At 40.4% G+C, this 21075-nt stretch overlaps 3 protein-coding genes across 3 annotated transcripts; 1 reads left to right on the top strand and 2 right to left on the bottom strand.

The window, feature by feature from the left end:
• Positions 1–504: 504 nt before the first annotated feature.
• LOC105449594 (probable ATP-dependent RNA helicase Dbp73D) lies at positions 505–5078 on the bottom strand. The gene is made up of 8 exons (XM_011688874.1): positions 4662–5078; positions 4184–4550; positions 3834–3996; positions 2288–3172; positions 1972–2184; positions 1687–1897; positions 1132–1566; positions 505–940 (listed from the first exon to the last, which is right to left on the bottom strand). The coding sequence occupies exons 1-8, from the start codon at positions 4682–4684 to the stop codon at positions 553–555; spliced, it is 2685 nt and encodes an 894-aa protein (XP_011687176.1). The 5' UTR covers positions 4685–5078; the 3' UTR covers positions 505–552.
• A 1342-nt stretch (positions 5079–6420) lies between these two features.
• LOC105449593 (methylosome subunit pICln) lies at positions 6421–8862 on the top strand. Its single transcript, XM_011688873.1, has 6 exons — positions 6421–6754; positions 7188–7314; positions 7405–7550; positions 7717–7893; positions 7972–8061; positions 8558–8862. The coding sequence occupies exons 2-6, from the start codon at positions 7196–7198 to the stop codon at positions 8647–8649; spliced, it is 624 nt and encodes a 207-aa protein (XP_011687175.1). The 5' UTR covers positions 6421–6754; positions 7188–7195; the 3' UTR covers positions 8650–8862.
• Positions 8863–9112: 250 nt separating this feature from the next.
• Positions 9113–13704, bottom strand: LOC105449592 (regulator of nonsense transcripts 2). Its single transcript, XM_011688872.1, has 2 exons — positions 13590–13704; positions 9113–13358 (listed from the first exon to the last, which is right to left on the bottom strand). Exon 2 carries the CDS (start codon positions 13342–13344, stop codon positions 9862–9864), a length of 3483 nt encoding a protein of 1160 aa, XP_011687174.1. The 5' UTR covers positions 13345–13358; positions 13590–13704; the 3' UTR covers positions 9113–9861.
• Positions 13705–21075: the final 7371 nt, after the last annotated feature.

Genomic DNA, 21075 nt, shown 5'->3' with positions numbered 1-21075 from the left:
ATGTCTGCGAAAATCAAGGCGTCGTGAAATTTTTCAACAGTTCGCTTAGAGAATTGTGTCGAAGGAAGCTGCAGTCAAGCATTCCTGTAGAATTGCGTATTAAACAAACGTTCAGTGCAATCAGTTCCGAGCAATAATAGTAAATAACTTGTGTCTGCGTTGTTATCCGTAAATGCGACGTCGTTTACCTTTTGTAAATTAAAACTGTGAATACACTGCCTTCGACGGAATAAAGAACAATGGGAGTAATAACTAGTATACAATTCGAAACAAGATATATCGCGACTACCCATAGAACGAATCATAGGGAATGAGCATGATGTACGATACTATTAACTTCAGACAATAAAATGTTATTATCGATGTTACCCTATTATCTGTATTTGATATGTTTCTTCTACGGCACCTTTCACAGCATAGAAGTGACAGCTTGATAGATCAAACCGTTAAATAAGTAATTCTATCGTTGTACAGGATTTCTGGAAGATAATTGATAACTGAATATTACGCAAATAAGTTTGTATCTTTTTATTCCTCTTTTCACATAAAATATTATCCTACACTTTCATTTTGCTTGGTCACGTTTGCCACACGTCTATGCTTAATAGCCTTCGTTCGTTCCAAGCTTTTGTTCTTCTCCCTTTCAAGACTCTCTGTCAATTTCTCAAGGTGACCCTCATAGTTAACCGCGTTTGCAGTGGCATGCAACTCCATTCGTTCGATGTTGGGCACGGTTTTATGTGCACCGCTTAACATTTGCTTGAATTTTCCGACCTGATTCGTCGCGAGTATGGACACCGCAGTGCCCGGTTTTCCCGCCCGACCGGTTCTACCAGCTCTATGTATGTAGCCCTTGATGTACTTCGGGATATCGTAAGATACGACTAGCTGCACATCCGGAATGTCCAAGCCTCTAGCCAGCGCGTCCGAGCTTATTAATCTAAAAAAAATAATCAACATTAACTGATTAAAACTAAACTGTTCGTTTCCTTTTTTTTACTTTAGTACTAAATACTAAATACATCTTATCTTCTTAGTAGAATTAAAACAAAGAATTTTTTTATTTCTAAAGCAACAATATTTTTTCTGTAAAATCAGAATTATTTTATTTTGACAAAGCGCAGAACTTACACATGTATATCTGCGCCTGCGAATCTGCTCAGAACACTCTCACGTTGCTTTGACGCAAGCTGGGCGGATAATTCTCCCACTATGACATTCCGTTCTGACAAGAGTAATTGCATCAAGAGAGCTAGTCTGTGGGCCTGTTGTCCGGAATTTGTGAAAACGAGAGTCTTAGGAATGACATCGTGCCTCGTTAACAGCTGATACAGGACAATTGGTTTGTAGGAAGGCGAGCATTCCACCGCGAGTTCGGTCAATTCCTCTGGACTCGTGTAGCGTCCGACGAAGTCACCCGCGATCGTGTCTAAATTTACATCAGTGTCTTTCTCGGTCACTACGGTTGTGAACAATCTTGGCTGGAAAAGGCCCAGCCGGCTCAACTTCTCGGGATCTTGCGACAGGGTTGCGCTAAACAATAGCTTTTGAGCTGGTGTAATTTTGCTGTTTGAAAAATGATAAATCAATTTGAGTAAGTCTTCGCATATAGGATATAATCACTAAAATTAAAAATTATATCTTATTATTAAAAAATATATTGTCTAATAAAGTACAAAAACTTACCTTGCCCGCATGTTTCCAAGCGTTAAAACAGGAGCCCGAGAGTGAGGTTCGGGTAAATATTGTAACCAATCTGTTGCACGGTCGGCTTCATCGATGACGAGAAATCTTAAACAATCCAAGGAAAATCCAGGGGTCTTTAATATGTGATCCAATAAGCGTCCAGATGTCGCGATTACGATGTCCACCGTGGATAAGTACTTCCCCTTTTCAGCTTTAAAAATAAAAATTTTACTAAATTTTTACGCATTTATATTCGATTTAATTCATTGGTCGTCAAATACATACTTTTCTTAATTATACTGTTTTGCTCTTGCTCAAACGGAAATGCACCCGAGAGTAAGCCCACCTTCAGATTTGTGTGAGACGTATAAGCGACCATTACTTTATGAACCTGCGCGGCCAGTTCTTGCACTGGTAAAACGATCAAGCAGCGAATTTTCGGTACCGATCGTGTTTGCAATTCCTGTACAATCGGTAATACATAGGCCAGAGTCTTGCCTATAAAATTACATAAAATTAGTTAATATAAAATTAAAATATGCATTACTCTCAATCTCAATAATGATATATAATTATTATTATAACTGTTGCAAATACTTACCACTGCCTGTAGGCGCAGATACACAAGTATCTCTGGGCCACCATCCCAATTTCCTATCCGTTTTGCACTTGTGTAACCATTTTATTACGCTAAATTGGACCGGGAATAATTTAACAATGCCATTGGCTCTTAAAACCTCCATCAATTTTGCATCCAAAACTGATTCCATTTCTTCCAAAGTAGGCCCACTATTTAAATCGGCAGATATAACTTCGGGATGTGCCAACCAATCTGGTAACACTCTCTTCACTTCGCGCGGCTTTTTTCGAGCTTTTGCGCCTAGTACCATGAAACTGCTCTGCAAAGGTACTTCCTTCTTTGTAGTATCTTCGTTATTATTTTCCTCTGTTAAATTTTCATCCTTTTCTTCAACAACTATATTTTTGTCTGTTGCGACAGAATGATGTTCATTCTCAATGTCTTTTTTCTTGTTCTTTTTCTTCTTTTTTGTTGACACTTCGGCTGTTTCTATTATGTTACTATTATTGTTACCGTTATTATTACTACTATTAGTCACACAACGGTTGCTAGAGTGTCCTGAGCACACTTTGTTGTTGGAAAGCTGATCATCCTCGATAGACATTAAGCCATTGTCCCCATTGGTGGAATTAGTTGTCAAGTCGCTTTCGTGCGTAATAAGTTTGCTCGATGATATTTTACTCACTATGCACATCACGCGTCCAGTAGCTGATTCGGAGGATACATCACCGCTTTCTATTGATCCATTACTGAGCAAAGAAACAGTCTTTATCGTGACATTCATAGTCTCGTACTTCGCTACTCGTTGTTGCTTCTTTTTTATAGTCACTTCCCTATCTTCGAGAGGATCCACCAAAAAACGGCAATCGATTCGACGTTTTATGGACTGTGGTTCGCTAGTCAAGTCTGAAATATACGAATTCAAGTATTTTTTTAAGTGATCAAATAATATTTAATAATCGCAAATGAAAAATTTAATAATTAATCTAATTATATCAATTTCTAAAAAATTAACATTTTTGGTTTAAACAGATCTTGCATTATTTCAACTTATTCCAATTAATGCCAAATAAATTTCAAAAAAAGCTAAATTTAAGTTTAAAAAATGTAATTAATAATGTATCTCAAATAAGATCTCTCTAAGAAAAAAAAATCATGTTAAAATTCGTCAGAATATGTACCCGAGATTCAAAGGAAATCTTACAAAATATCTTTATTGCAATTATAATTTAGAGAGGAATTTTGAAGAATGTAGAAGTGAAAGTTAATTGACTCAAATTATTACATTTAGAAATATGGATGCATATGAAATATAGGGAGCACAATGAAAGAAATCTAATCTATCAAAATGTCCCTCAGGTTTGTGAAAACTACCCCGAATCAAACACAAACAAGAAATTAAAAAATAAATCGCAGACTCCAAGGAAGAGGAAAATTCGTAAATTGAGCAAGTAAATTACTCACAATCCACTAATTACTCGCGCCTATCTACAATCTACCCTACGAGTATCGCCATCCCCTTATAGAAAAGAGTGTGCTGCGTATGTGAAACAATTAAAATACATACCTAAAGACGACATGAAGATGTTGTGATCTCCCTGATGTATAAAGTTATAAATATCTTTTCCGAGTACGTCGTCCTTCGTGTGGCTTGTGTACTTCCTAATGTTATCTGAAACGTACACCACGCGGCCGTCTGGATTTAAAGTAAACACAAAACAGTCTGCCATCTGCGAAGAAGAGATACGACATTGTAACAATCCCGAAGTGATGCTCTGTAGTTTATGAAAGAACAAAAAAAATGCAATTTGCTTTCGTAATAATCAATCTCACGTGTTAATTCGAAATAATACAAACATGTAATACAGCAAGTTGTTCGTTGGACAATATGTTAGGATTCAACGAGGATACTTCTACCTGTTGCACAGCATTACTATTGGAGCTCTCTTGTTGCCTAATATGCTGCATCTGTTCGACGGTTCTCTGAAGGATCTGGCATTTGTCGGTCTTGCCAGAGTTCATATCTGTGGCAGAAATCAGCTCAGCTAGTTCACAGCTATTCTTCTCACTCCTAGCATTTTGATCCTCAATATGTGAATCAGTTTTCACTGCTTTAGGCGACTTCTTTTTCTTCTTTTTCTTAGGTTCCTCCAAATTGTTTCCATCCTTTAACGTGGATTTATTACTTGCTGCCGCCCTTTGCCTTTTACGATCTTCTATCCTCTTCAACAATTCGGACAAATGATCTGTTTCATTATTATCCTCCTTACTTTCATCTTCGTATCTGTATATAATATACATATTTTGCATTAAATAAAACTAATGGAAAATAATTTAATTGCATAGATTATATTTCATGTACTGTAATTGTTAAACAAGATTTGTATTTACCTACCTGTTTATAACAAATAAACTCATCTTCGTTCTAGATATAATTCATGTATCACATGTGCAGTACAACATAAAAATGAATAATAACAATAAAATCTTATAGCATAGGTAATTACATTTAATAAAAATTGCCGGTTTTTATACGTTAACAATTTAATGACGTCCAATCGAAAACTATATTTATAGATAAAAATAATTAGTATCTTTGAAATAGACGTGTTCTCAATTAACAATTCATTACAATAAGCGAGAAATCAATAAACGCGAGTAGACACTTAAAACTATTCCAAGCCATTGCAAAGCTACACGTGAATATATTTGTACTGTGATTTTAGGTTAAGTCACACACTTTGCATATGCATTGTGCTGCCATCACATTTTCGTGGCAAATCGAGAGACTTCCTATCTCTGTTGATAAAGCAGTAATATACAATAAAAATTGCAATTATAAATAATAATTAACAATGACATTAATTGTATTATTCATTGTAAAACTATTCTTACGAAATTGTTTATTAATTATACAACGTCAATAATGGTTCGCGTGAGCAGCATGTCCAATTAATTGATGTTATAATTAACATCAATTAAGTGACAATTGCATGATCCAGTATCCAGTCAAATGAAGTATAATTCAAAGCATATAATTTTATCGCTACAAGCAGTTAGACTTATGACACATATTTAGCTCAAAGAAATAAGCACAACGTACGCGATATTTTACTTTTTTATCATTTGTAAAAAGTAGAGCACCGATGTAATTAAATAATAAAATAAAAAATACTCTTTGAAATGAATTTTTCAAAAATTTACCTTGCCACGCAAAAACGTGACATTTTGCAAAATTCAACAGTCACTTGACGGAGATCTAAACGTAAAAATTGCGAGCGGAAAGCGTAATTAATATTCAACGGCTTTCATCGATCGGCTTGGAAGTTCCGCCTATCGAAAGTCTCTCGTTATCGGATTTGCAGGTCGGCGACAATATATAGCTCGCCGGGACAGAATTAAAGTCGCGTGCATTCGAATCAGCCTCGGGAGAGATTATATTCGTTTATATCACGCGCGGAGGCGCGGGCAGGTCCTCATCGCGCGGATAGATTTACGGACGGTCGTCGCACCTCTTCCGCGCGACGGTCCCGCCTGTCGGCTTCGCCACCGCTTCCGTGCCGCCGCGGCAACGTTAAATAAACGATCGTCATCGTTCCCCGCATTCCGCGCGTCGCGGTCGACGTGTCTCCGCCATGCCGCGCGCGCGACGGCGCATCAATAATAGCAGCGCGGAATCGCGCTACGCCCGACTACACGCCTGGCTACGCCTAAGCGTACCATGATGATTATGTATGTACATACATACATATATCACGAGATTACATACGAGTGAAGTTAATTGTATCATAATAAGACGCAATAAGATGTAAAAAATTACTGTGTTATTTTTCTTGGCTCATAATATAGTAAAATAAACTTTTCAATGCCTTTGTAAAAAAAAAGAATAGTTGAGAGATATGAGCTACAACTGTATAATATGATTTGATATTATCTATTTTATTTTTTAACGAATTAGATACGGTTTTTTTTTAGAACGCATAAAGTATCGAAATATAGATGCTCAAATGAAGCACCTTATATAAAATTGTCGATGCGCAACGTACCGACGTATCGCGAGTGTCGCGAAGTTATAAGTTCGCAAAACTTGAGGTTTTTAACGCGCAGTTAAGAGGCGGCCGATATCCCCTGTCACTCCTGTCAGCAGTGTCAACCAGACGTGGCACGCGACCGACGACGCGACGCGGACGGTCGAGCCGAACGGAGATTCGCGATTCGCGAAATACGTGCGCGCGCGCGCGCGCGCACAGCGCACAGCGCGGCGCACGGCGCACATCGCGTCGCACGCAGCAGCAGTAGCAGCACGCAGGCAACTTGAGACGATTCGTGACAGCCGCGTTCGTGTGGCCGACGACGGCGAGTGCGTCGACTATCCGGGGATACGCTTCCGCGTGGCGTCGCGAGGGACCTCACCTCCTCACCGCCGAACGTTCGCGTTCGGTTCGTCTCGCAGGCAACTGTCGTCACGTCTCGGGGTAAACGAGAACGGTGAGTCCAGGGTCGCTTGGTTAGAAAGCGCCGGACGGCGCGGAGCTGACTCGTCGCGACACACCGGTGCGTGTTTACGAGTCGCGGACCTCCGGGGCGGAGCTCCCGCGACGCGTTCCCACGCGCGTTCTCACGGTTAGGCCTCCACGCGAAGGTGTTTACGACGTGCGAGACGCTGGCCGTCACGCACGTCGAGGATGACTCCGTGTACGGCTCCGCTCTCCGAACCACGTCGTTTCAGCATCGGCGATGCCTATATACATATATATTTAACTCTGTTTTGTTTGCTACGTCACGTCTATGATAGATGCGCGATGCAAGAGTGTTCAATGGATCGCCGTTGCAGCAACGATCCGCGATCGTAAACACCGTACTCGTAGCGTCGGTCAATTACGTCCGTATTTGTACTAAATGCTGCTCTGCGCGTTTTCAGATTGAAACATGGTAATACTTAGCAGCTTCCTGCCTCCACAGGAAGGGATACGCCACGAGGAGCCAAATACTACAGTGTACATCAATGACAGAGAAGTGGGAAAGGGCACGTTCTACATTACGGAGAGGTAGCGAGTCTATATTATTTAGTTTTTGCTTTCTAAATAATCCTTATGGGGATATTTTGTATAAGTCCGATTGTGTACTCTTATTTGCAGCGTGCTCTCCTGGGTGGACAGTGACACGCAACAGGGATTTTCACTAGAGTATCCTCACATTTCATTGCATGCTGTTTCACGAGATGAGCAAGTTCATCCGAGACAATGTTTATATATTATGGTCGATGCCAAAGTAGACCTGCCAGGTATGTACGTCATTTGGAATACGAAGAATATTTATCAATCGATAAAAATGATTTAATTTCTATGGCCTTCTCGATTGCCTTCGAATATTTTAATTCGTTAATAGTGTTATAATTCAAGGATTTGTCTGATAAGCCTAATGCATTTGCACAATATTATTTGTGACAGATATGCCATTACCGTTATCATCTGAAAATGGTTCAGAAAACGAGGACGACGATGCGGACGCTCCAATTACGGAAATGCAGTTTGCGCCGGATAATACAAATAATTTAGATTTAATGTTTCAAGCAATGAGTGCTTGCCAAGCACTTCATCCTGATCCACAGGACAGCTTTTCCGACGGTGAGTAATTAAATAAGATAACGGATAAAGATCTTATTCCTGATCAACTGCGACAATTAAAAATTTCTGTAATTAAAGAGGACATCTATGAAGACGCCGAGGAAGATTATGAGGGTGAATATGACGAAGAGGTGGGCGCTGGAGATGCGCCTTGCATTTTGCCGACAGGTAATTTGTATACTTATTTTCATTTATAATCAAATTCAAACTTTTTTTAGATTAACACAATGATAGGAGAGCGTAGGCCAAGAAACGAGCAAATTTTTAACTAGATGTTACATCAATATGTTATACTTCAAACAATTACAATACTAGACTGTAAAAAATCGCGGATTGGATCAGCAATTATATTCAATAATCAGCAATTTTGTAGTTTTTAGTATTGTAATTGTTTGAAATATAATATGTTAATGTAACATCCAGTTAAAAACTTGCTCGTTTCTTGGTCTACGATCTCTTGTCATTGTGTTATTTAATAACACGAGCCGTTGTTGTTTTATTAGATTTTTGTTTTTTAGATTAAATAGTAATGCTTAAACTAACGTTTAATGTAGTAGTATATGAGGTTTTTGATTGACAACAAAATAAAGATTCATATTAAATAAATATTAAGCGAATTGGATGTAATTGAACGATGGACTTTCCACTTTCTCATTATTAACAGAGCAATTGGGGACCACTCATACAGGAGCAGAAGCAGAAGAAGCTATGGACATCGAAGCGGGTCAATTCGAAGACGCGGAAGAAGATCCGTAAGAGGCAATGATTAGGTGCAGATGTGCATTTAGCGTTAATTTACATGTTTATCAATTTCATATATGTATTTCGGTAGATATGTATACGTGACGTCGTTATTGCAAAACTTACTACGGAGCCGTATCAAACGTTGAAGCACCTAAAACATTTATTTATATTCATTTTGTACATGGCGATAATTTCCTAGATAAAAATAAATAATTGTACATCAGAGTTGAATTTGATTATTTTGTTCTTTCAATAGAAAGTACGATGTAGCCTGTAAATTTCACTTATATATCGATTCGCGCGGTATGCAGAGAAAAACAAAAACGTTTTATTTTTCAAATAAGATAGAACTATGTTAAAAAAAATATCGTGGATAAATATAACATATACGTAGTTTGCAGTAACTTATTACGGAGCCGTATCAAACGGATATTCATTTTGTATACATGACGACAATTTCCTGGACAAAAATAAATAATTGTACGTTGAGTTTTATTATTAAGTTCTGTTCTTTCAATAGAAAGTTTGATACAATCTTGCAAATTTCATTTATATATGTGTATATATCGTTCGCAATCAGAGGAAAAAAAGAACATTTTCAGATAAGGTATGGAATCATGTTAAGAATATGGATAAGTATATAAATTGATCATATATTCTATCACAACATAGCTTTCGTTGAAAGTCATAAAATAACGATTGACGATATAAGTCAGTGTAAAAATGTCTAGAGTAACAACACGTGACACACAAAAGTCATGTATATGATAAATGATACACATGAATGCATTAAAAGTGCATTTACATGATACAGTAAACCCTATGCGTAATCGAAAATCGGCAGTGCGTTGTATTAGTCCATATTGATCGATTTTTTTAAATTTATTTCGGCCAGGGGAATCAATTTTACGTATGTCTCGAAGTTAGTTAGTTGTCCTAACTTCTTTAACGAGGGTTTACTGCATCAGAACTGTCTCGTTTAAATGCACTAACTTGCGTAACTACTCATTTGTACATATAATACATTCGTCCAAATTCCGACACATCGTGGCGTTCGTTTTCCAAGAAATTATAAGATATCGTAGTATAAAGCGATGAAACTAACCAAAGTTAGTTAACTATATAGTTGACGAGTCTGAAGTGTGAAGTTCTATTTCACAGATACATCATCAACTTTCCAATGGGGTACAACCGTTCGACTTTAAAAATTATCAATCAAAGAGCTTATCGAATTTTCTTCGGTCCAAAGATGAGATCGGCATCGGGCGCTCCTTTAGGATGATTATACTTTTGCCGCCGTTCCCTGTTCAGGTTTACAGTGACTGGTCTCGTGCTCTGATTCATAGTTTCCTGATAATCCTCCTCCTCCTGCCTCTCAGTGATGTTCAAAGTTAATCTCTTCACACGCTCCTTCTCCTCTTTCTGTTCCTGTTCGCGATTTCTGAGATTCATAGCCAACTCAGACGACACCGGGACCGCGAGATTTTTGTACTGCTGTTTGTTACCCTTCCTCAGCATCAGCACAAAGTCCACTGTGCTATTGTCAGACGGCCTCTCCTGCAGTTGCTCGTACGTCTTCTTCGTGCTCTTCACGTGCAGCGGCACGGAGATGTCCACCTGTTGCGGTTTCACCGAATCTCGCATACGGTCCTGTATATTGTCTGAGACCATTTTGTCGAGAGCCGATAGGAAATCATCGTCCTCTGGGCAGCTCACGCGTCGTGGTCCGGACGGCAAAGCTGCGTTCAGTTCCTCTGTCACGTCTACAATCACGCCCTCGGTGCCACCTTCGGCCGACAGACTCTGAGATCGATCACCCTGAGTGTTCTCTTGAGTCCCCATAGCGTCATCGCGTTCTGCATCGGCTGTCCATTCCTCTTCCGACTGCGCCTCCGAGCAATCTTCGGACTCCTCGAAATGCAGTTCAGCCATACCTTTGGCGTCCCCGCTACCGTTTCCGGTCATCGCTGCTTCTTCATCGCCTTCCAAAATAACGCCCATGTCGCTCTCGCCTTCCGCGGTGGTGTCGTCAACTGGAGGATTGCCCAAGGTCGGATAGAGGGTGTTGCGCAACTCTTCCACGGCGCATTGCGCTTCTTTGTAACTCTGGAACAATTGCATTTTAGGTCGTAGCATCATTAGTGTGTCACGATACATGTAATCTATCCCAACGGGGAACGGACTCTCCGACGTCCAGACCGGGTCCGTGTACTTGAACCAGAAGTAGTGTTGGAAGAATACGAGAAAGTAGTCGAGCTTCTTCTTGCTGGATCCGCCGCTAAAGTACTGGCCGCAAGTCTCCAACAATGTGCACACTAGACGAATACGAAAAAGATGATCAGGCGGGTCCAGTACGCTTGGCATTGAGTGATCCACGCTGATGCCGAAGGTAATAAGCAAGTACAAAGTACGGAAAATATCGCCACTCTCCACCATTCGGTAGTTGTACAGCTCGCCCAAGTACTTGACCATGGCAATGCGTCGTTGATTGAATTTGGGCAGATTGATTTCCATGCACAGACGTATGTCTTCGAGCACACCGTCGACCACCTGCGGTCCAATGGTCTCGTAATGGGCTACCAAGCCGGCCAACAGGCTTCCCACGCATCGAATATTGGGATACTTAACGTTGTACGCGGCAGTGAGACATTTTATGGCGTAGGACGACATGCTCTCGTCCTCCCAGTCAAGTTTACGCATCCACTTGAGCACCTTGTCAGTATTCGTCTTAGAGAGGTCCTGGTACAGTAATTTTCTAATAAATTCATGTACGGGTGGTCTGTCCTTCTTTGTGACGCCGCCGGTAGATTCGGGTGGATTCACGAAATAATACGCGTTCTCGATGATCGTGACGTAGCGCGAATCGAGCGCAGTAACCGCTTTTTTGCGCATCATCTGCTCCAGATAGACTTTGGTTCTCTGATGAGAATCCGGCGAGCAAAAGAGGTATCTGCCGCAAATCTCCAACAAGTTGCAAGCCATTTCAATGTGGTGATGCGTAAAGTCATGTAGTAAAACCTTCAGGCAGTACAATGCCTCTATTTTGGAGTAAAGCTTAAACTTGACAAGCTCACCAATATAGCGGACCACTTTAATCTTCGACTCGATGTTGATCTGATCCTTCTTGCGCACATGATATTTAAAGTCCTGCTTCAACATCTGACACAAGTCGTTACCAATCTCGGGCATTACTGGATAAAGAATGGCTGCTAAGCGGGAGTAGAAGGGTAGCAGATCCTGCCGGATTCTGGAAACGCCGAAAAGAGCCTTCACCAGTTTCTTCTTGTTGTGCTTCGTGTTGAGATTCATCAGGAAGTTCACGGCGGCATTGTCGATCATTTCGCGATTCACACAGTTCGGCAGATGCGTTAGAAAAGCATCCAGCAGTATCTTGTTGCTCGTGTTGGACACCTGCGGCTCTTCCACTTCTACCTCAGGTGGCTCCTCAATCTTCTCAGTTTCTTCCAACTCGTCGAAGACAATCTCCTCGTCGAGAGCGTCTTCCGTTATCGCCGTGTCCGTCTTCGCGGCTTCTTTCGGGGTATCCTTCAAATACGAGCCTGGTAGGAAGACAGTAAGATCCGGTAAGACTTCGTAGAAACGTCTGGTCTCTTCGTCGCCCCACATATCCTCCAACATAGTGTTCTCTTCTCCCTCATTGATCATCTTGAGCGTCTCCTCCGCTTCCGCCTTTGTTTCGTTGTCCACTGGAAGCTCGGGCATCGGTTCGTCCAGCGTGTCGGAGAAGCTCTGCACGCTGGTTAGTAGACGCTCATAAGAGACCTGTAGAGCTTCCAGCTTTTCCTTCCGTTCCGAACTCAGCTCTCCTCTGGTCTGCAATATCTTGCGATTCTGTTTCTCGAATGCCTGCAGCTCCTTGTGCTCCTTCAGCATGTGCTTGCACAGGGAGTTGTAGTAGTCACGCAGCAGCAATCTGACGTTCTGCTGTTTGTCCGGTGACAGCAGTTTACTCTTCGGGATGGACACGTTTAATTTCTCGGACAGCTCTCGCACCCTCTTAGGTACAAGACCGGCGTAATCTTCGCCGCAATGTCGGCAGAAGCTCAATATTATACTGGCGTTATTATGCTCCTCTTTGTCCATGTTGATCAATACGGTCAGTACCGAGCCGAGCAATGGTAAGCCCTGCTTATGCGTGAATATTCCAGCGTTCACCAGCTCAGCGTAGAATCGCAGATCTACCCTCAGCTTGCTGGGATTCGCGATCTTGTCGCCGATCTTGAACGACAGTATCCTCTGCCAATTCTCGAAGAAATGAGTGGAAAACTCGGCGTACGTCTGATGGAGAAAGCTGCACACCCTGATAGCGGGCGCGACGTCGGTCATCTTTATTTTGGCGTCCACCAGAGCGGTGGCAACCTCGCTCACGTATTTGGTCAGGTTTAAATTCGCCATGTCCTTCAAAACCGTGTCGAGCTGGGTCAAGCTGAAGTTCTTCAGCTTCTTGACGAACGTCGTGTTCCTCTTGAGGCTCGAGTCGAGTTTGCTGAACGACGCGTCCGGAGGCCTCGTGGGATTCAGATTGGCCGCGCGGATCTCCTCCTTCGTCGCCAATCTCTGCTCCGTTTCCCGCACGTACTCAGTCAAGAACTGCCGGTCCTCCTCCGAGACGGCATCCGGTTCCTCGGCGGCGGGCGGCGGCTCTTTCTCGGCCGGCGCCGCTTCTCCGCTCGCGTTCTCCGACATCGCGCGGATTTATCCTGCAATGCGAAAAAGATCGTATCTCTCCCGTCGTCCGTCGAGAAAAAAGTCAAGTGTCCCAAGTTAAAGCGCGACTAAATTCAAAAGAACGATTCGCAATATTGCGGCATCGCAGCGGTCGAGTGTACTGCACCTCGAGATAATCTAACGTCACGATTGTGCAGACACGAAGGGTGTTATCGTACTTATATAGATACAAATTACTTTGTGAGCCTTAATCAAGTACTTACTTGAAGAAACCGCTTGATGAAATTGCTTCACTTGTTTACTAACTCGCGCTGAAAAATCTGTCGAGGTTATGTTATGGCAGACGACAGCTCACCCGCACCCCACTTGCTGTCGGTCGCGGACAGTGAGAAGACTGAAGAAGCATGATAGCGCCAGAGCGGCCATCCCGGCACTCCCGACCTTTTACGTGCAGCACTGCAGGGACCGTCTGAATGAATTCCGATATCGGGCTCGTGCATGTCGGTAAGTTTCGCAATTACCATACGGCGATTGAACAGCGTGATGGAACAGCCGCGAGATGTCGCCAGGCGACGCGAAGGAGGCCACGCTAAAGACGCCATTTTGCATTCGAAAGTACCGCGTCGGTGTCGAAGCGTCGATTCGTAAACGCGCTCGTCGATTTTTCGTATACCGTTTCTCATTAATGCGATAATTAACGTGTTGCCCGCGGAGCGAGGGGATCTTTGCACGATCTTCTATATTTCCAGCTTTCGCAGGGGAAAAGTGAGAATGTCACACACACGCATATCGAGAGTATATTAATTGGTATATACAATAAACGTTCGATGTATATAATATCTTCTTCGTTAGTATAAGTAAAATAATTGGAAAAATTGACTAAATACAAATAATTTTCAGCAGCGACACGTTGGAAGTGCATCAAAATGAAGGAAGAAGAATGAAGGACGAAATCAGGGTGATTTACGTTTCCTCGGGCGCAGCCTGATGGTGAGCAATATATATTTCACAGAATTTTTTTTAAGTCTTTCGCTTGCGATAGGATATATGCTTTATAGCGTCTTCAATTGCATCAAAATAATTTGTTTTACTGAATCGTCGACGTGAGCATTATGGTCGGTTATTGCCCGTGAATATATAGTATATATTTTATATACCTAGAACCTCATATACTCCTTTTCATGAGTTTTCGGGAGGGGAAAGAGACGGGGAGTATGAATACGAACGTGTACGTGGCTACAGAGGCGTCTGGTATACACGGTGTCTTCGATCGAACGCATTTTCTGTCGCGTCTATACGTTCCGCACGAACAAGCTATAAAGTCCCGTACAAAATTGGCGTGCAATTAATATCGCGATGAATCGATGATCCTAGTATTAGGATTAAAAAATTTGAATCTATTGAAATAGATTAAAGAAAATAAAATTTTAATATATTTACACACACGTGTTTGAAGACTCCAGAATTTGAAAGCGCTAAAGGTGCCAAATCGATGAATGTCAATAATCAAGTGTAAATGTAATTTCAAGATATAATTAACTTTAAAAGATTATTATCCATAAAATTTTATTATTTGAAAATCTAAAAGTATAATAAAAATATAATAATTAAATTTAAACTTAATTTAAAAGAAATAAGTTTGCAAAGACACGAATTTTCCAATCTTTGCGAGCAAGAACACGACGAATCGAGACACCTGATATAATCGCGTCGTCACAAAGAATCCATAAAAGGTTATGGCTGACGCGTTTTTTCGTGTGGCACGGAAGTAGAAACACTTTAAACTGCGACACACACTTGCGAGCATAATAACGCGTCGCTATTAACCGTGAGGTTGTAGATTTTAAGCACTCGAAAAAAAGCTTTCATGCACTTAACGGCAAATAATGCGACGAGTGTTATTCGACAAGTGGTACGTCTGCGATCATTTAAAAAAATCTGTACTGATATATTACGCATATATTAATTCGTGTGATGCTGCGATCGAAGATAATCGCTAATCTTATCAGGATTTACACGAGTAGTTTATTTCTTAAGTCGAGTGTTTTTGCGAAATTGCATGGAAATTTATATATTTTTATATTATATATGAGATTATATTTGTATTCTCTCGTAAAAAGTCCGAGAATAAAGTTTAAATTAATTTCTTCTTTGAAAAATTTATCTATTTTAGATGGAAAATATAAAGACATTTGATATTGCTATATTCTAGATCATAATTAATTATTAATTCTTGCTATATTCTATATTCTATAGCATTAATTATTGATTTATTATTATTTAAAATAAACCATAACATTCTTGATTTTTAAAGAGTCAGATAGAAATATATTACTAAGCAAAGGGAAAGGACTTTAACAACATCTAATATTTTTTAAAATATAATTTAAAATACTAACAATTTTTGAATGTTAAATACAAAGTATCTTATAATTAACCTAAATTAAGAATAGTGTAGCTTGTAACTTGCGAATGCATTTAAAGTTTTTGTAGAATTTTTTAATACTCAAATTATCACAATTCATTCATCCAGTTTCACAAGTCTTCAACGTGAATGTTTACCGTAAATGAAGCGCGATAGTATGACGCTCACGCGCGCGAATCGTGCGTACCGAATAGCGCGCGCGAGAGAGACGAGGAATAAAATAAATTTTGGAATAAAATAAATTCCCTCTCTCGTGCGTTCACCACCCTCCCGGCGGCGATGCATCTGCGAGATCGGCGCGCGGCTACGGTATGACGCCACGCGGCAAATGTCGCGTGAAATGCGATTTCAGGTCGCGACGGTGGGTTCTCATTCGATGATTCTCGTTATCCTCGTTACAAGCTCGGAAGGGGATGGCGGAGGAGAAGGGAGTTGCGGGAGCAAATTGCGCGCGAGACCGTGAGAATAAATTGTCTCCGGTAGCGACGACGAGTCTCCCCCTGCGCGCGACGGGGGCTGTCGCGGATGCTAGATGCGGGAAGGTTAGAAGGGACGGGGAGTAGACGACCTGTTTCGCGTCCGGAGACTCCCCCCTTTTTTTTCCCACCAGCATTGTCTCAACACGCCTGCTCGCGAATATTTAGTTACCGCGGCGAGCCGCGCTCGTTACCGTTTCATCTCGCATTACCGGGTACGTGCGACGATTCCTTGAGCCTCTGCACCGCAGTCTCTCCGTTTACACATCGATACTGTCGATACCTCGAGCACGTTGCCTTGTCGTTGCGGTTTTACTTGCCGCGCTCCTTCACGTGGAATTACAATTAATTTAAAGGGCATTAATCGTTCCCTCTTGGGCGCCGCAGTTGGCGCGGATGTTGGATGCTCGCCGTGACTTACGGTTGCATAGCGAAAGAGATACTTTTACACTACATAGTATGATATAGAGTGTCTTATGTACGGCTATCTTATCAGGTGTATTTATATATCTTACGCAAATAACATTGTACAGGTAATAATTACACAGAAATCTGAAAATAAAATTTCTTCTTATATGTAATTATTTATGTAAAAAACTTATATTCTCTTATATGTAATTTTATATTTATTATCGAGATTTAAGGTCGCGAACAGGACTGTACATTTTTATTTTTTTTAAGCATTTCTTTTTTAATCCACTTTTTATTACAAAATAGAAAAAACTATGAATTTTAAAAATCGAGAATAAAGAAAAAGAAAAATTGACTTTAATCCCCGTTGGAAATCAATTTGGTTGATTAGCTTTCGTTCGGTAAACTACAATAGTCGAGCATTTGACAGATGCTGAATATAATCATTACTCGAGTACCGAGAGGGTTAAAAGGCGGAGTCGTGAATAGTCGACGAACGCAAAGTTCTCGAGTAGACCAGTCTGCTGACAACTTCTCGCTCGCACTTCTGGAACTTCAAGGGATCGCTCAGCACTCTCTCTTCCTTGTTCTTAAAAGACTTCCTGCCTGGCTAATGGTCTGCCACTTGTACTTCCGTAACCGGGATGTATATTGCAGTTTCTTCTTCATGGGCACGGTAGAATTTGCGTGCAGACCAGAGTGCAACCGGACGTTGCGAAATACAAAAATCTAAAAGATTGTATGATATTTTTGATACAAAATGCAGAACGAATAAAAATATATTTGTGTTATATATTTCCATGCAATATTCAGCTCTACTTTGATGAACAGAATTTATATAATATTGCTTAAGCACTCAAGAGACAGATATTCAATATGTAATTATAATGCTAAATATGGATGCGAAAGAGGGTCCATAATTTCTATACTAATTCAAGAACAATTTATTTACTTCATTCATCCTGGCCAAAATTAATCCGGGGTTATTTGACTATATCTTTACTTAAATAGGGAGCTGGCGATGCATCTGTGTTTGATATATGTTTTCTCCGCGACAAATCTTCTCGAGATATGACACGTTTCGCGTTAGGTCAAAATAAACCCCGTAGACAATAGGGAGGAAAAACTGGTGCCTACGTACGGAAACGTGGCGACGTGTTGCTGATGGCAAAGAGTCGGTGGATTTCTTTCTGAAGAGAGAACGGATCGAGGAAACGGTAGGCAGTAGCAACCGCGTAAGCGCGAAGATGAAGAAGCAATTATTCTAATGGAGGCTTTGGGAGGATTGTAGCCGAGACAAGTGAGGTAATCCATGAATAATACCTGCGCCCCTTCCTCGGGCGCATTCCTCTTCGCGGGCTCCATCTTCCTCCGTCATCCGTCGCCCTCTCATCGCCCCGACAACGACGCCCGCTTGTTGTCCTCTTCCCACTTCTGCTGATATTATGCTAAACTCCGGTAATCCTTAAATGCCACCTCAGTCTCTGCCATCGCGGATAGAGTCTGAATGTCTTGCATAACCTCGGCGAGCAATCCACCTGCTCCGCTCTTCTGGCTCCCCTTCGTTCCTTCGCGTCATCGCCGGGCTCACGGACTCACCTGTGCGGAATTGTCTTTGTTAGATCCCTCGATGATAATTAGGAATACACACGGAACTTCCCAGGAGGGCTAAACGGAGATCCGCCAAAATAATCACGAAAAAGTGAGAAAAAGTTCTTGGGATAAAAATTACTGGTTGACGGTAGTACATAATACGTTAAACGTGTACAAGGAATTATTAGATCTCGTAGTGTTCTTACTGTGCGCATACATCACTGTGCTTTATTATAAAAGACATTAAATCCTGAGGCGAAAAATACCGTAAGCGTATACCGTACCGTAATACGATGGTGACAATTGTTCGATGTTTTATCGCCGCACCAGCGGTAGACTACCATCTGACACAAAGTCGTGGAATTTTTGCGATGCTCTTAGAGAAAGAATAGACGAAACGCGAGCGAGACTCGAAGGAGAGCGAGCTAGTCTTCGGTCTGCGCGTGTTCAAGAGTGTGGATTCCTAATGGTTCGGTACTTGTTTTTCGGACTACCCTCGCCACCCCTCTATCCTTCGACTCCTCCTTTCTCTTCTGCCACTACTATCGATTTATGATTCATAGAAAGAACACGCAAAAATAGAAAAAGAGAGTGAAAAGAAATGAACACGCCCTACTCTATGTCGCTATTCTTTCAAAGATCACCCACTGCCACTGCGGCGAAATTTTTGTGTCTAGAATAAAATCACAAGTAATCATGAGAAGTGGGGATCATGTCCGCGCGAGAGGAATTGAAGGCCAAGTAATGAGTGAGAGAGAAAGAAAGAGAGTGGTGGAAGAGGAGGAGGAAGGAGGAAGAGAGAGAGAGAAGGGTTAGAGGGTGGGAAGTTGCTACATGGGTTGCATCGTATCAGAACTCATGCAACATTGTACCAAGCGGCTGATGATGCACTTAGGAATATTAGTACAGCCTATAGAACGACAGCGTGTCCTCGCTGAACGTTTGACGTTAGCCCGCGGGCAGTCCATTCATATTCAGTAGGGTTCAATCTGATTTGTTGATCTAAGCGAGCTTGATTCAATGCCATTTCCATGTGTTTATCTGTATATCAATATCCTCCGCATTTCTTTCGAAGATTGAAATTTAAAAAGTATACCTTATACAAGGAATAGAAAGAAAAAAAAAGAATTAATATAATTATGTTTTTAATTATTATTGAATATTTATTAACAATATTGTAGCACAAATAGAAAATATCTAATTGCTGTAAACAAATAATATTCTGTTTTTAACATATACCTACTTTTGCTGAAAAAGCACATATTTGTACGGGAAAAAATGTTTACGTATAATTTTATATATATTTTTATAAAAAAGATTCTCTGTATGTATAAAACTATAGAGAACTTTGATTTCAAAATTCATGATATTGTACATTTAATGAGGAATAATGATGTCGGTTTAACATATGTTATTGCCGTAAACAATTGTTATACTAACGGCAATCGCAGCACGCCATGCACGAATAATTGTATCGTGATGCGGTAACCGCGGGCATTATCACATAATACGAATAGTTGGAATAACCGTGTGACGCACGGAATTAATTCAATGTTATAGGGAATAAAATGGCAATTTAACGATGAAATTAGACCGTGGCAAAAAGAGGCATTTACATCTTACTCGATATAGCCGCGCGTTAATAGATGAAGCAGTAGAGCTCGAGGCTAATACCGAGTGCTAATCATATTTGAAATCTGACCGGGCTATAAAGTTTCAACGCCCTCGACCCTCGTTCACTCGTCGGCCACTATTCTGCACGCGAGATTCCGAATCTCATTAGAATAATCGCGATGTTGTTGAATAACGTTCGCTGAAGCAGCTCGCAAATCTGAGACCGGGGACATCGCGACGAGGCTTTGTCATTATTATGGCAATACGCTTGGCGACGAGATTTCCATTATACCTACGAATTATTCGCAATATTCGCTCGCGGAATAATATTCATTAGCATATATTTAATAAATGCGTTCACATAGAAAATAGCGTTTAATATAACGTCATTGCAGCGTCAAATATTAATAATCTTCTTAGAATGTTAATAAGCGTTTTAAAAAAAATCTTTTTTTTACTCAATATTTTAAAAACACTATATAGCTGTGATATAGATAACTCTGACATTGATATCTTGATTCAAGGGATGAATAAAAAATAATTACGAGTGTATATGAAGTTGAAAATAGAAGCAATTATATCTCAATAATACATTTACATAAAAATTGCATATTATTCCATATATATATAATAAAAAATTGTATACATATATATATATATATATATGTTATTTGTAAATTTTTATTTTAAGCAATAGTTTTTGAGATATAAGGGATTAAATTTAGCCACTTATAGATTAGTACTCGCGCGTGAAGTGCGCGACCACTAACACTATCGACGTGCTACGGATATGTTTTCATTTAATCATAATCTATAATTGGCTAAATTTAAACTTTTATATATCTCAAAAACTATTGCTTAAATTAAAAATTTATAAATAACTTTTTTACTTAATTTTTCGAAGACTTTCTTGCTATGATATTTTGATTCGCGAATTTCGGGACACCCTGTATATATAACAATATGACATTTTTCTCAAGATAAAAGAAAATGATCAGATCGGTTATAGATAGTTATATTTAATTCATATTTTGATCAGTTATTTAAAGTAATCTCAGCAAGTTTTCAAGAGAAAGGCAGCTAAACTTTTTTTCTCATTAATACATTCACGTAACATAGAACAATATCAAATTTTTACGTGATTGTATTATTGAGGAAAAAAGTTAGCCGTCTTCCTCCTGCACGGAAAGAACAATTTTGTTGAATCCAGATCTGAAAATAATTTTTGTT

This window comes from Wasmannia auropunctata, unplaced genomic scaffold (assembly GCF_000956235.1).
Source record: "Wasmannia auropunctata unplaced genomic scaffold, wasmannia.A_1.0 LD336074.1, whole genome shotgun sequence".
NCBI lineage: Eukaryota > Metazoa > Arthropoda > Insecta > Hymenoptera > Formicidae > Wasmannia > Wasmannia auropunctata.
This window is presented reverse-complemented; position numbering and strand designations above follow the sequence as displayed.

Coding starts and splice junctions, on each gene's coding strand:
- LOC105449594 (XM_011688874.1), bottom strand. CDS start 4,684: ATGAGTTTATTTGTTATAAACAG. Junction 3,173..3,833: donor CATCTTCATGTCGTCTTTAG/GTATGTATTTTA, acceptor CGTATATTTCAG/ACTTGACTAGCGAACCACAG. Junction 1,567..1,686: donor CTTGGAAACATGCGGGCAAG/GTAAGTTTTTGT, acceptor TTTTTCAAACAG/CAAAATTACACCAGCTCAAA.
- LOC105449592 (XM_011688872.1), bottom strand. CDS start 13,344: ATGTCGGAGAACGCGAGCGGAGAAGCGGCGCCGGCCGAGAAAGAGCCG.
- LOC105449593 (XM_011688873.1), top strand. CDS start 7,196: ATGGTAATACTTAGCAGCTTCCTGCCTCCACAGGAAGGGATACGCCAC. Junction 7,551..7,716: donor TGCCAAAGTAGACCTGCCAG/GTATGTACGTCA, acceptor TATTTGTGACAG/ATATGCCATTACCGTTATCA. Junction 7,894..7,971: donor ACAGGACAGCTTTTCCGACG/GTGAGTAATTAA, acceptor CTGTAATTAAAG/AGGACATCTATGAAGACGCC.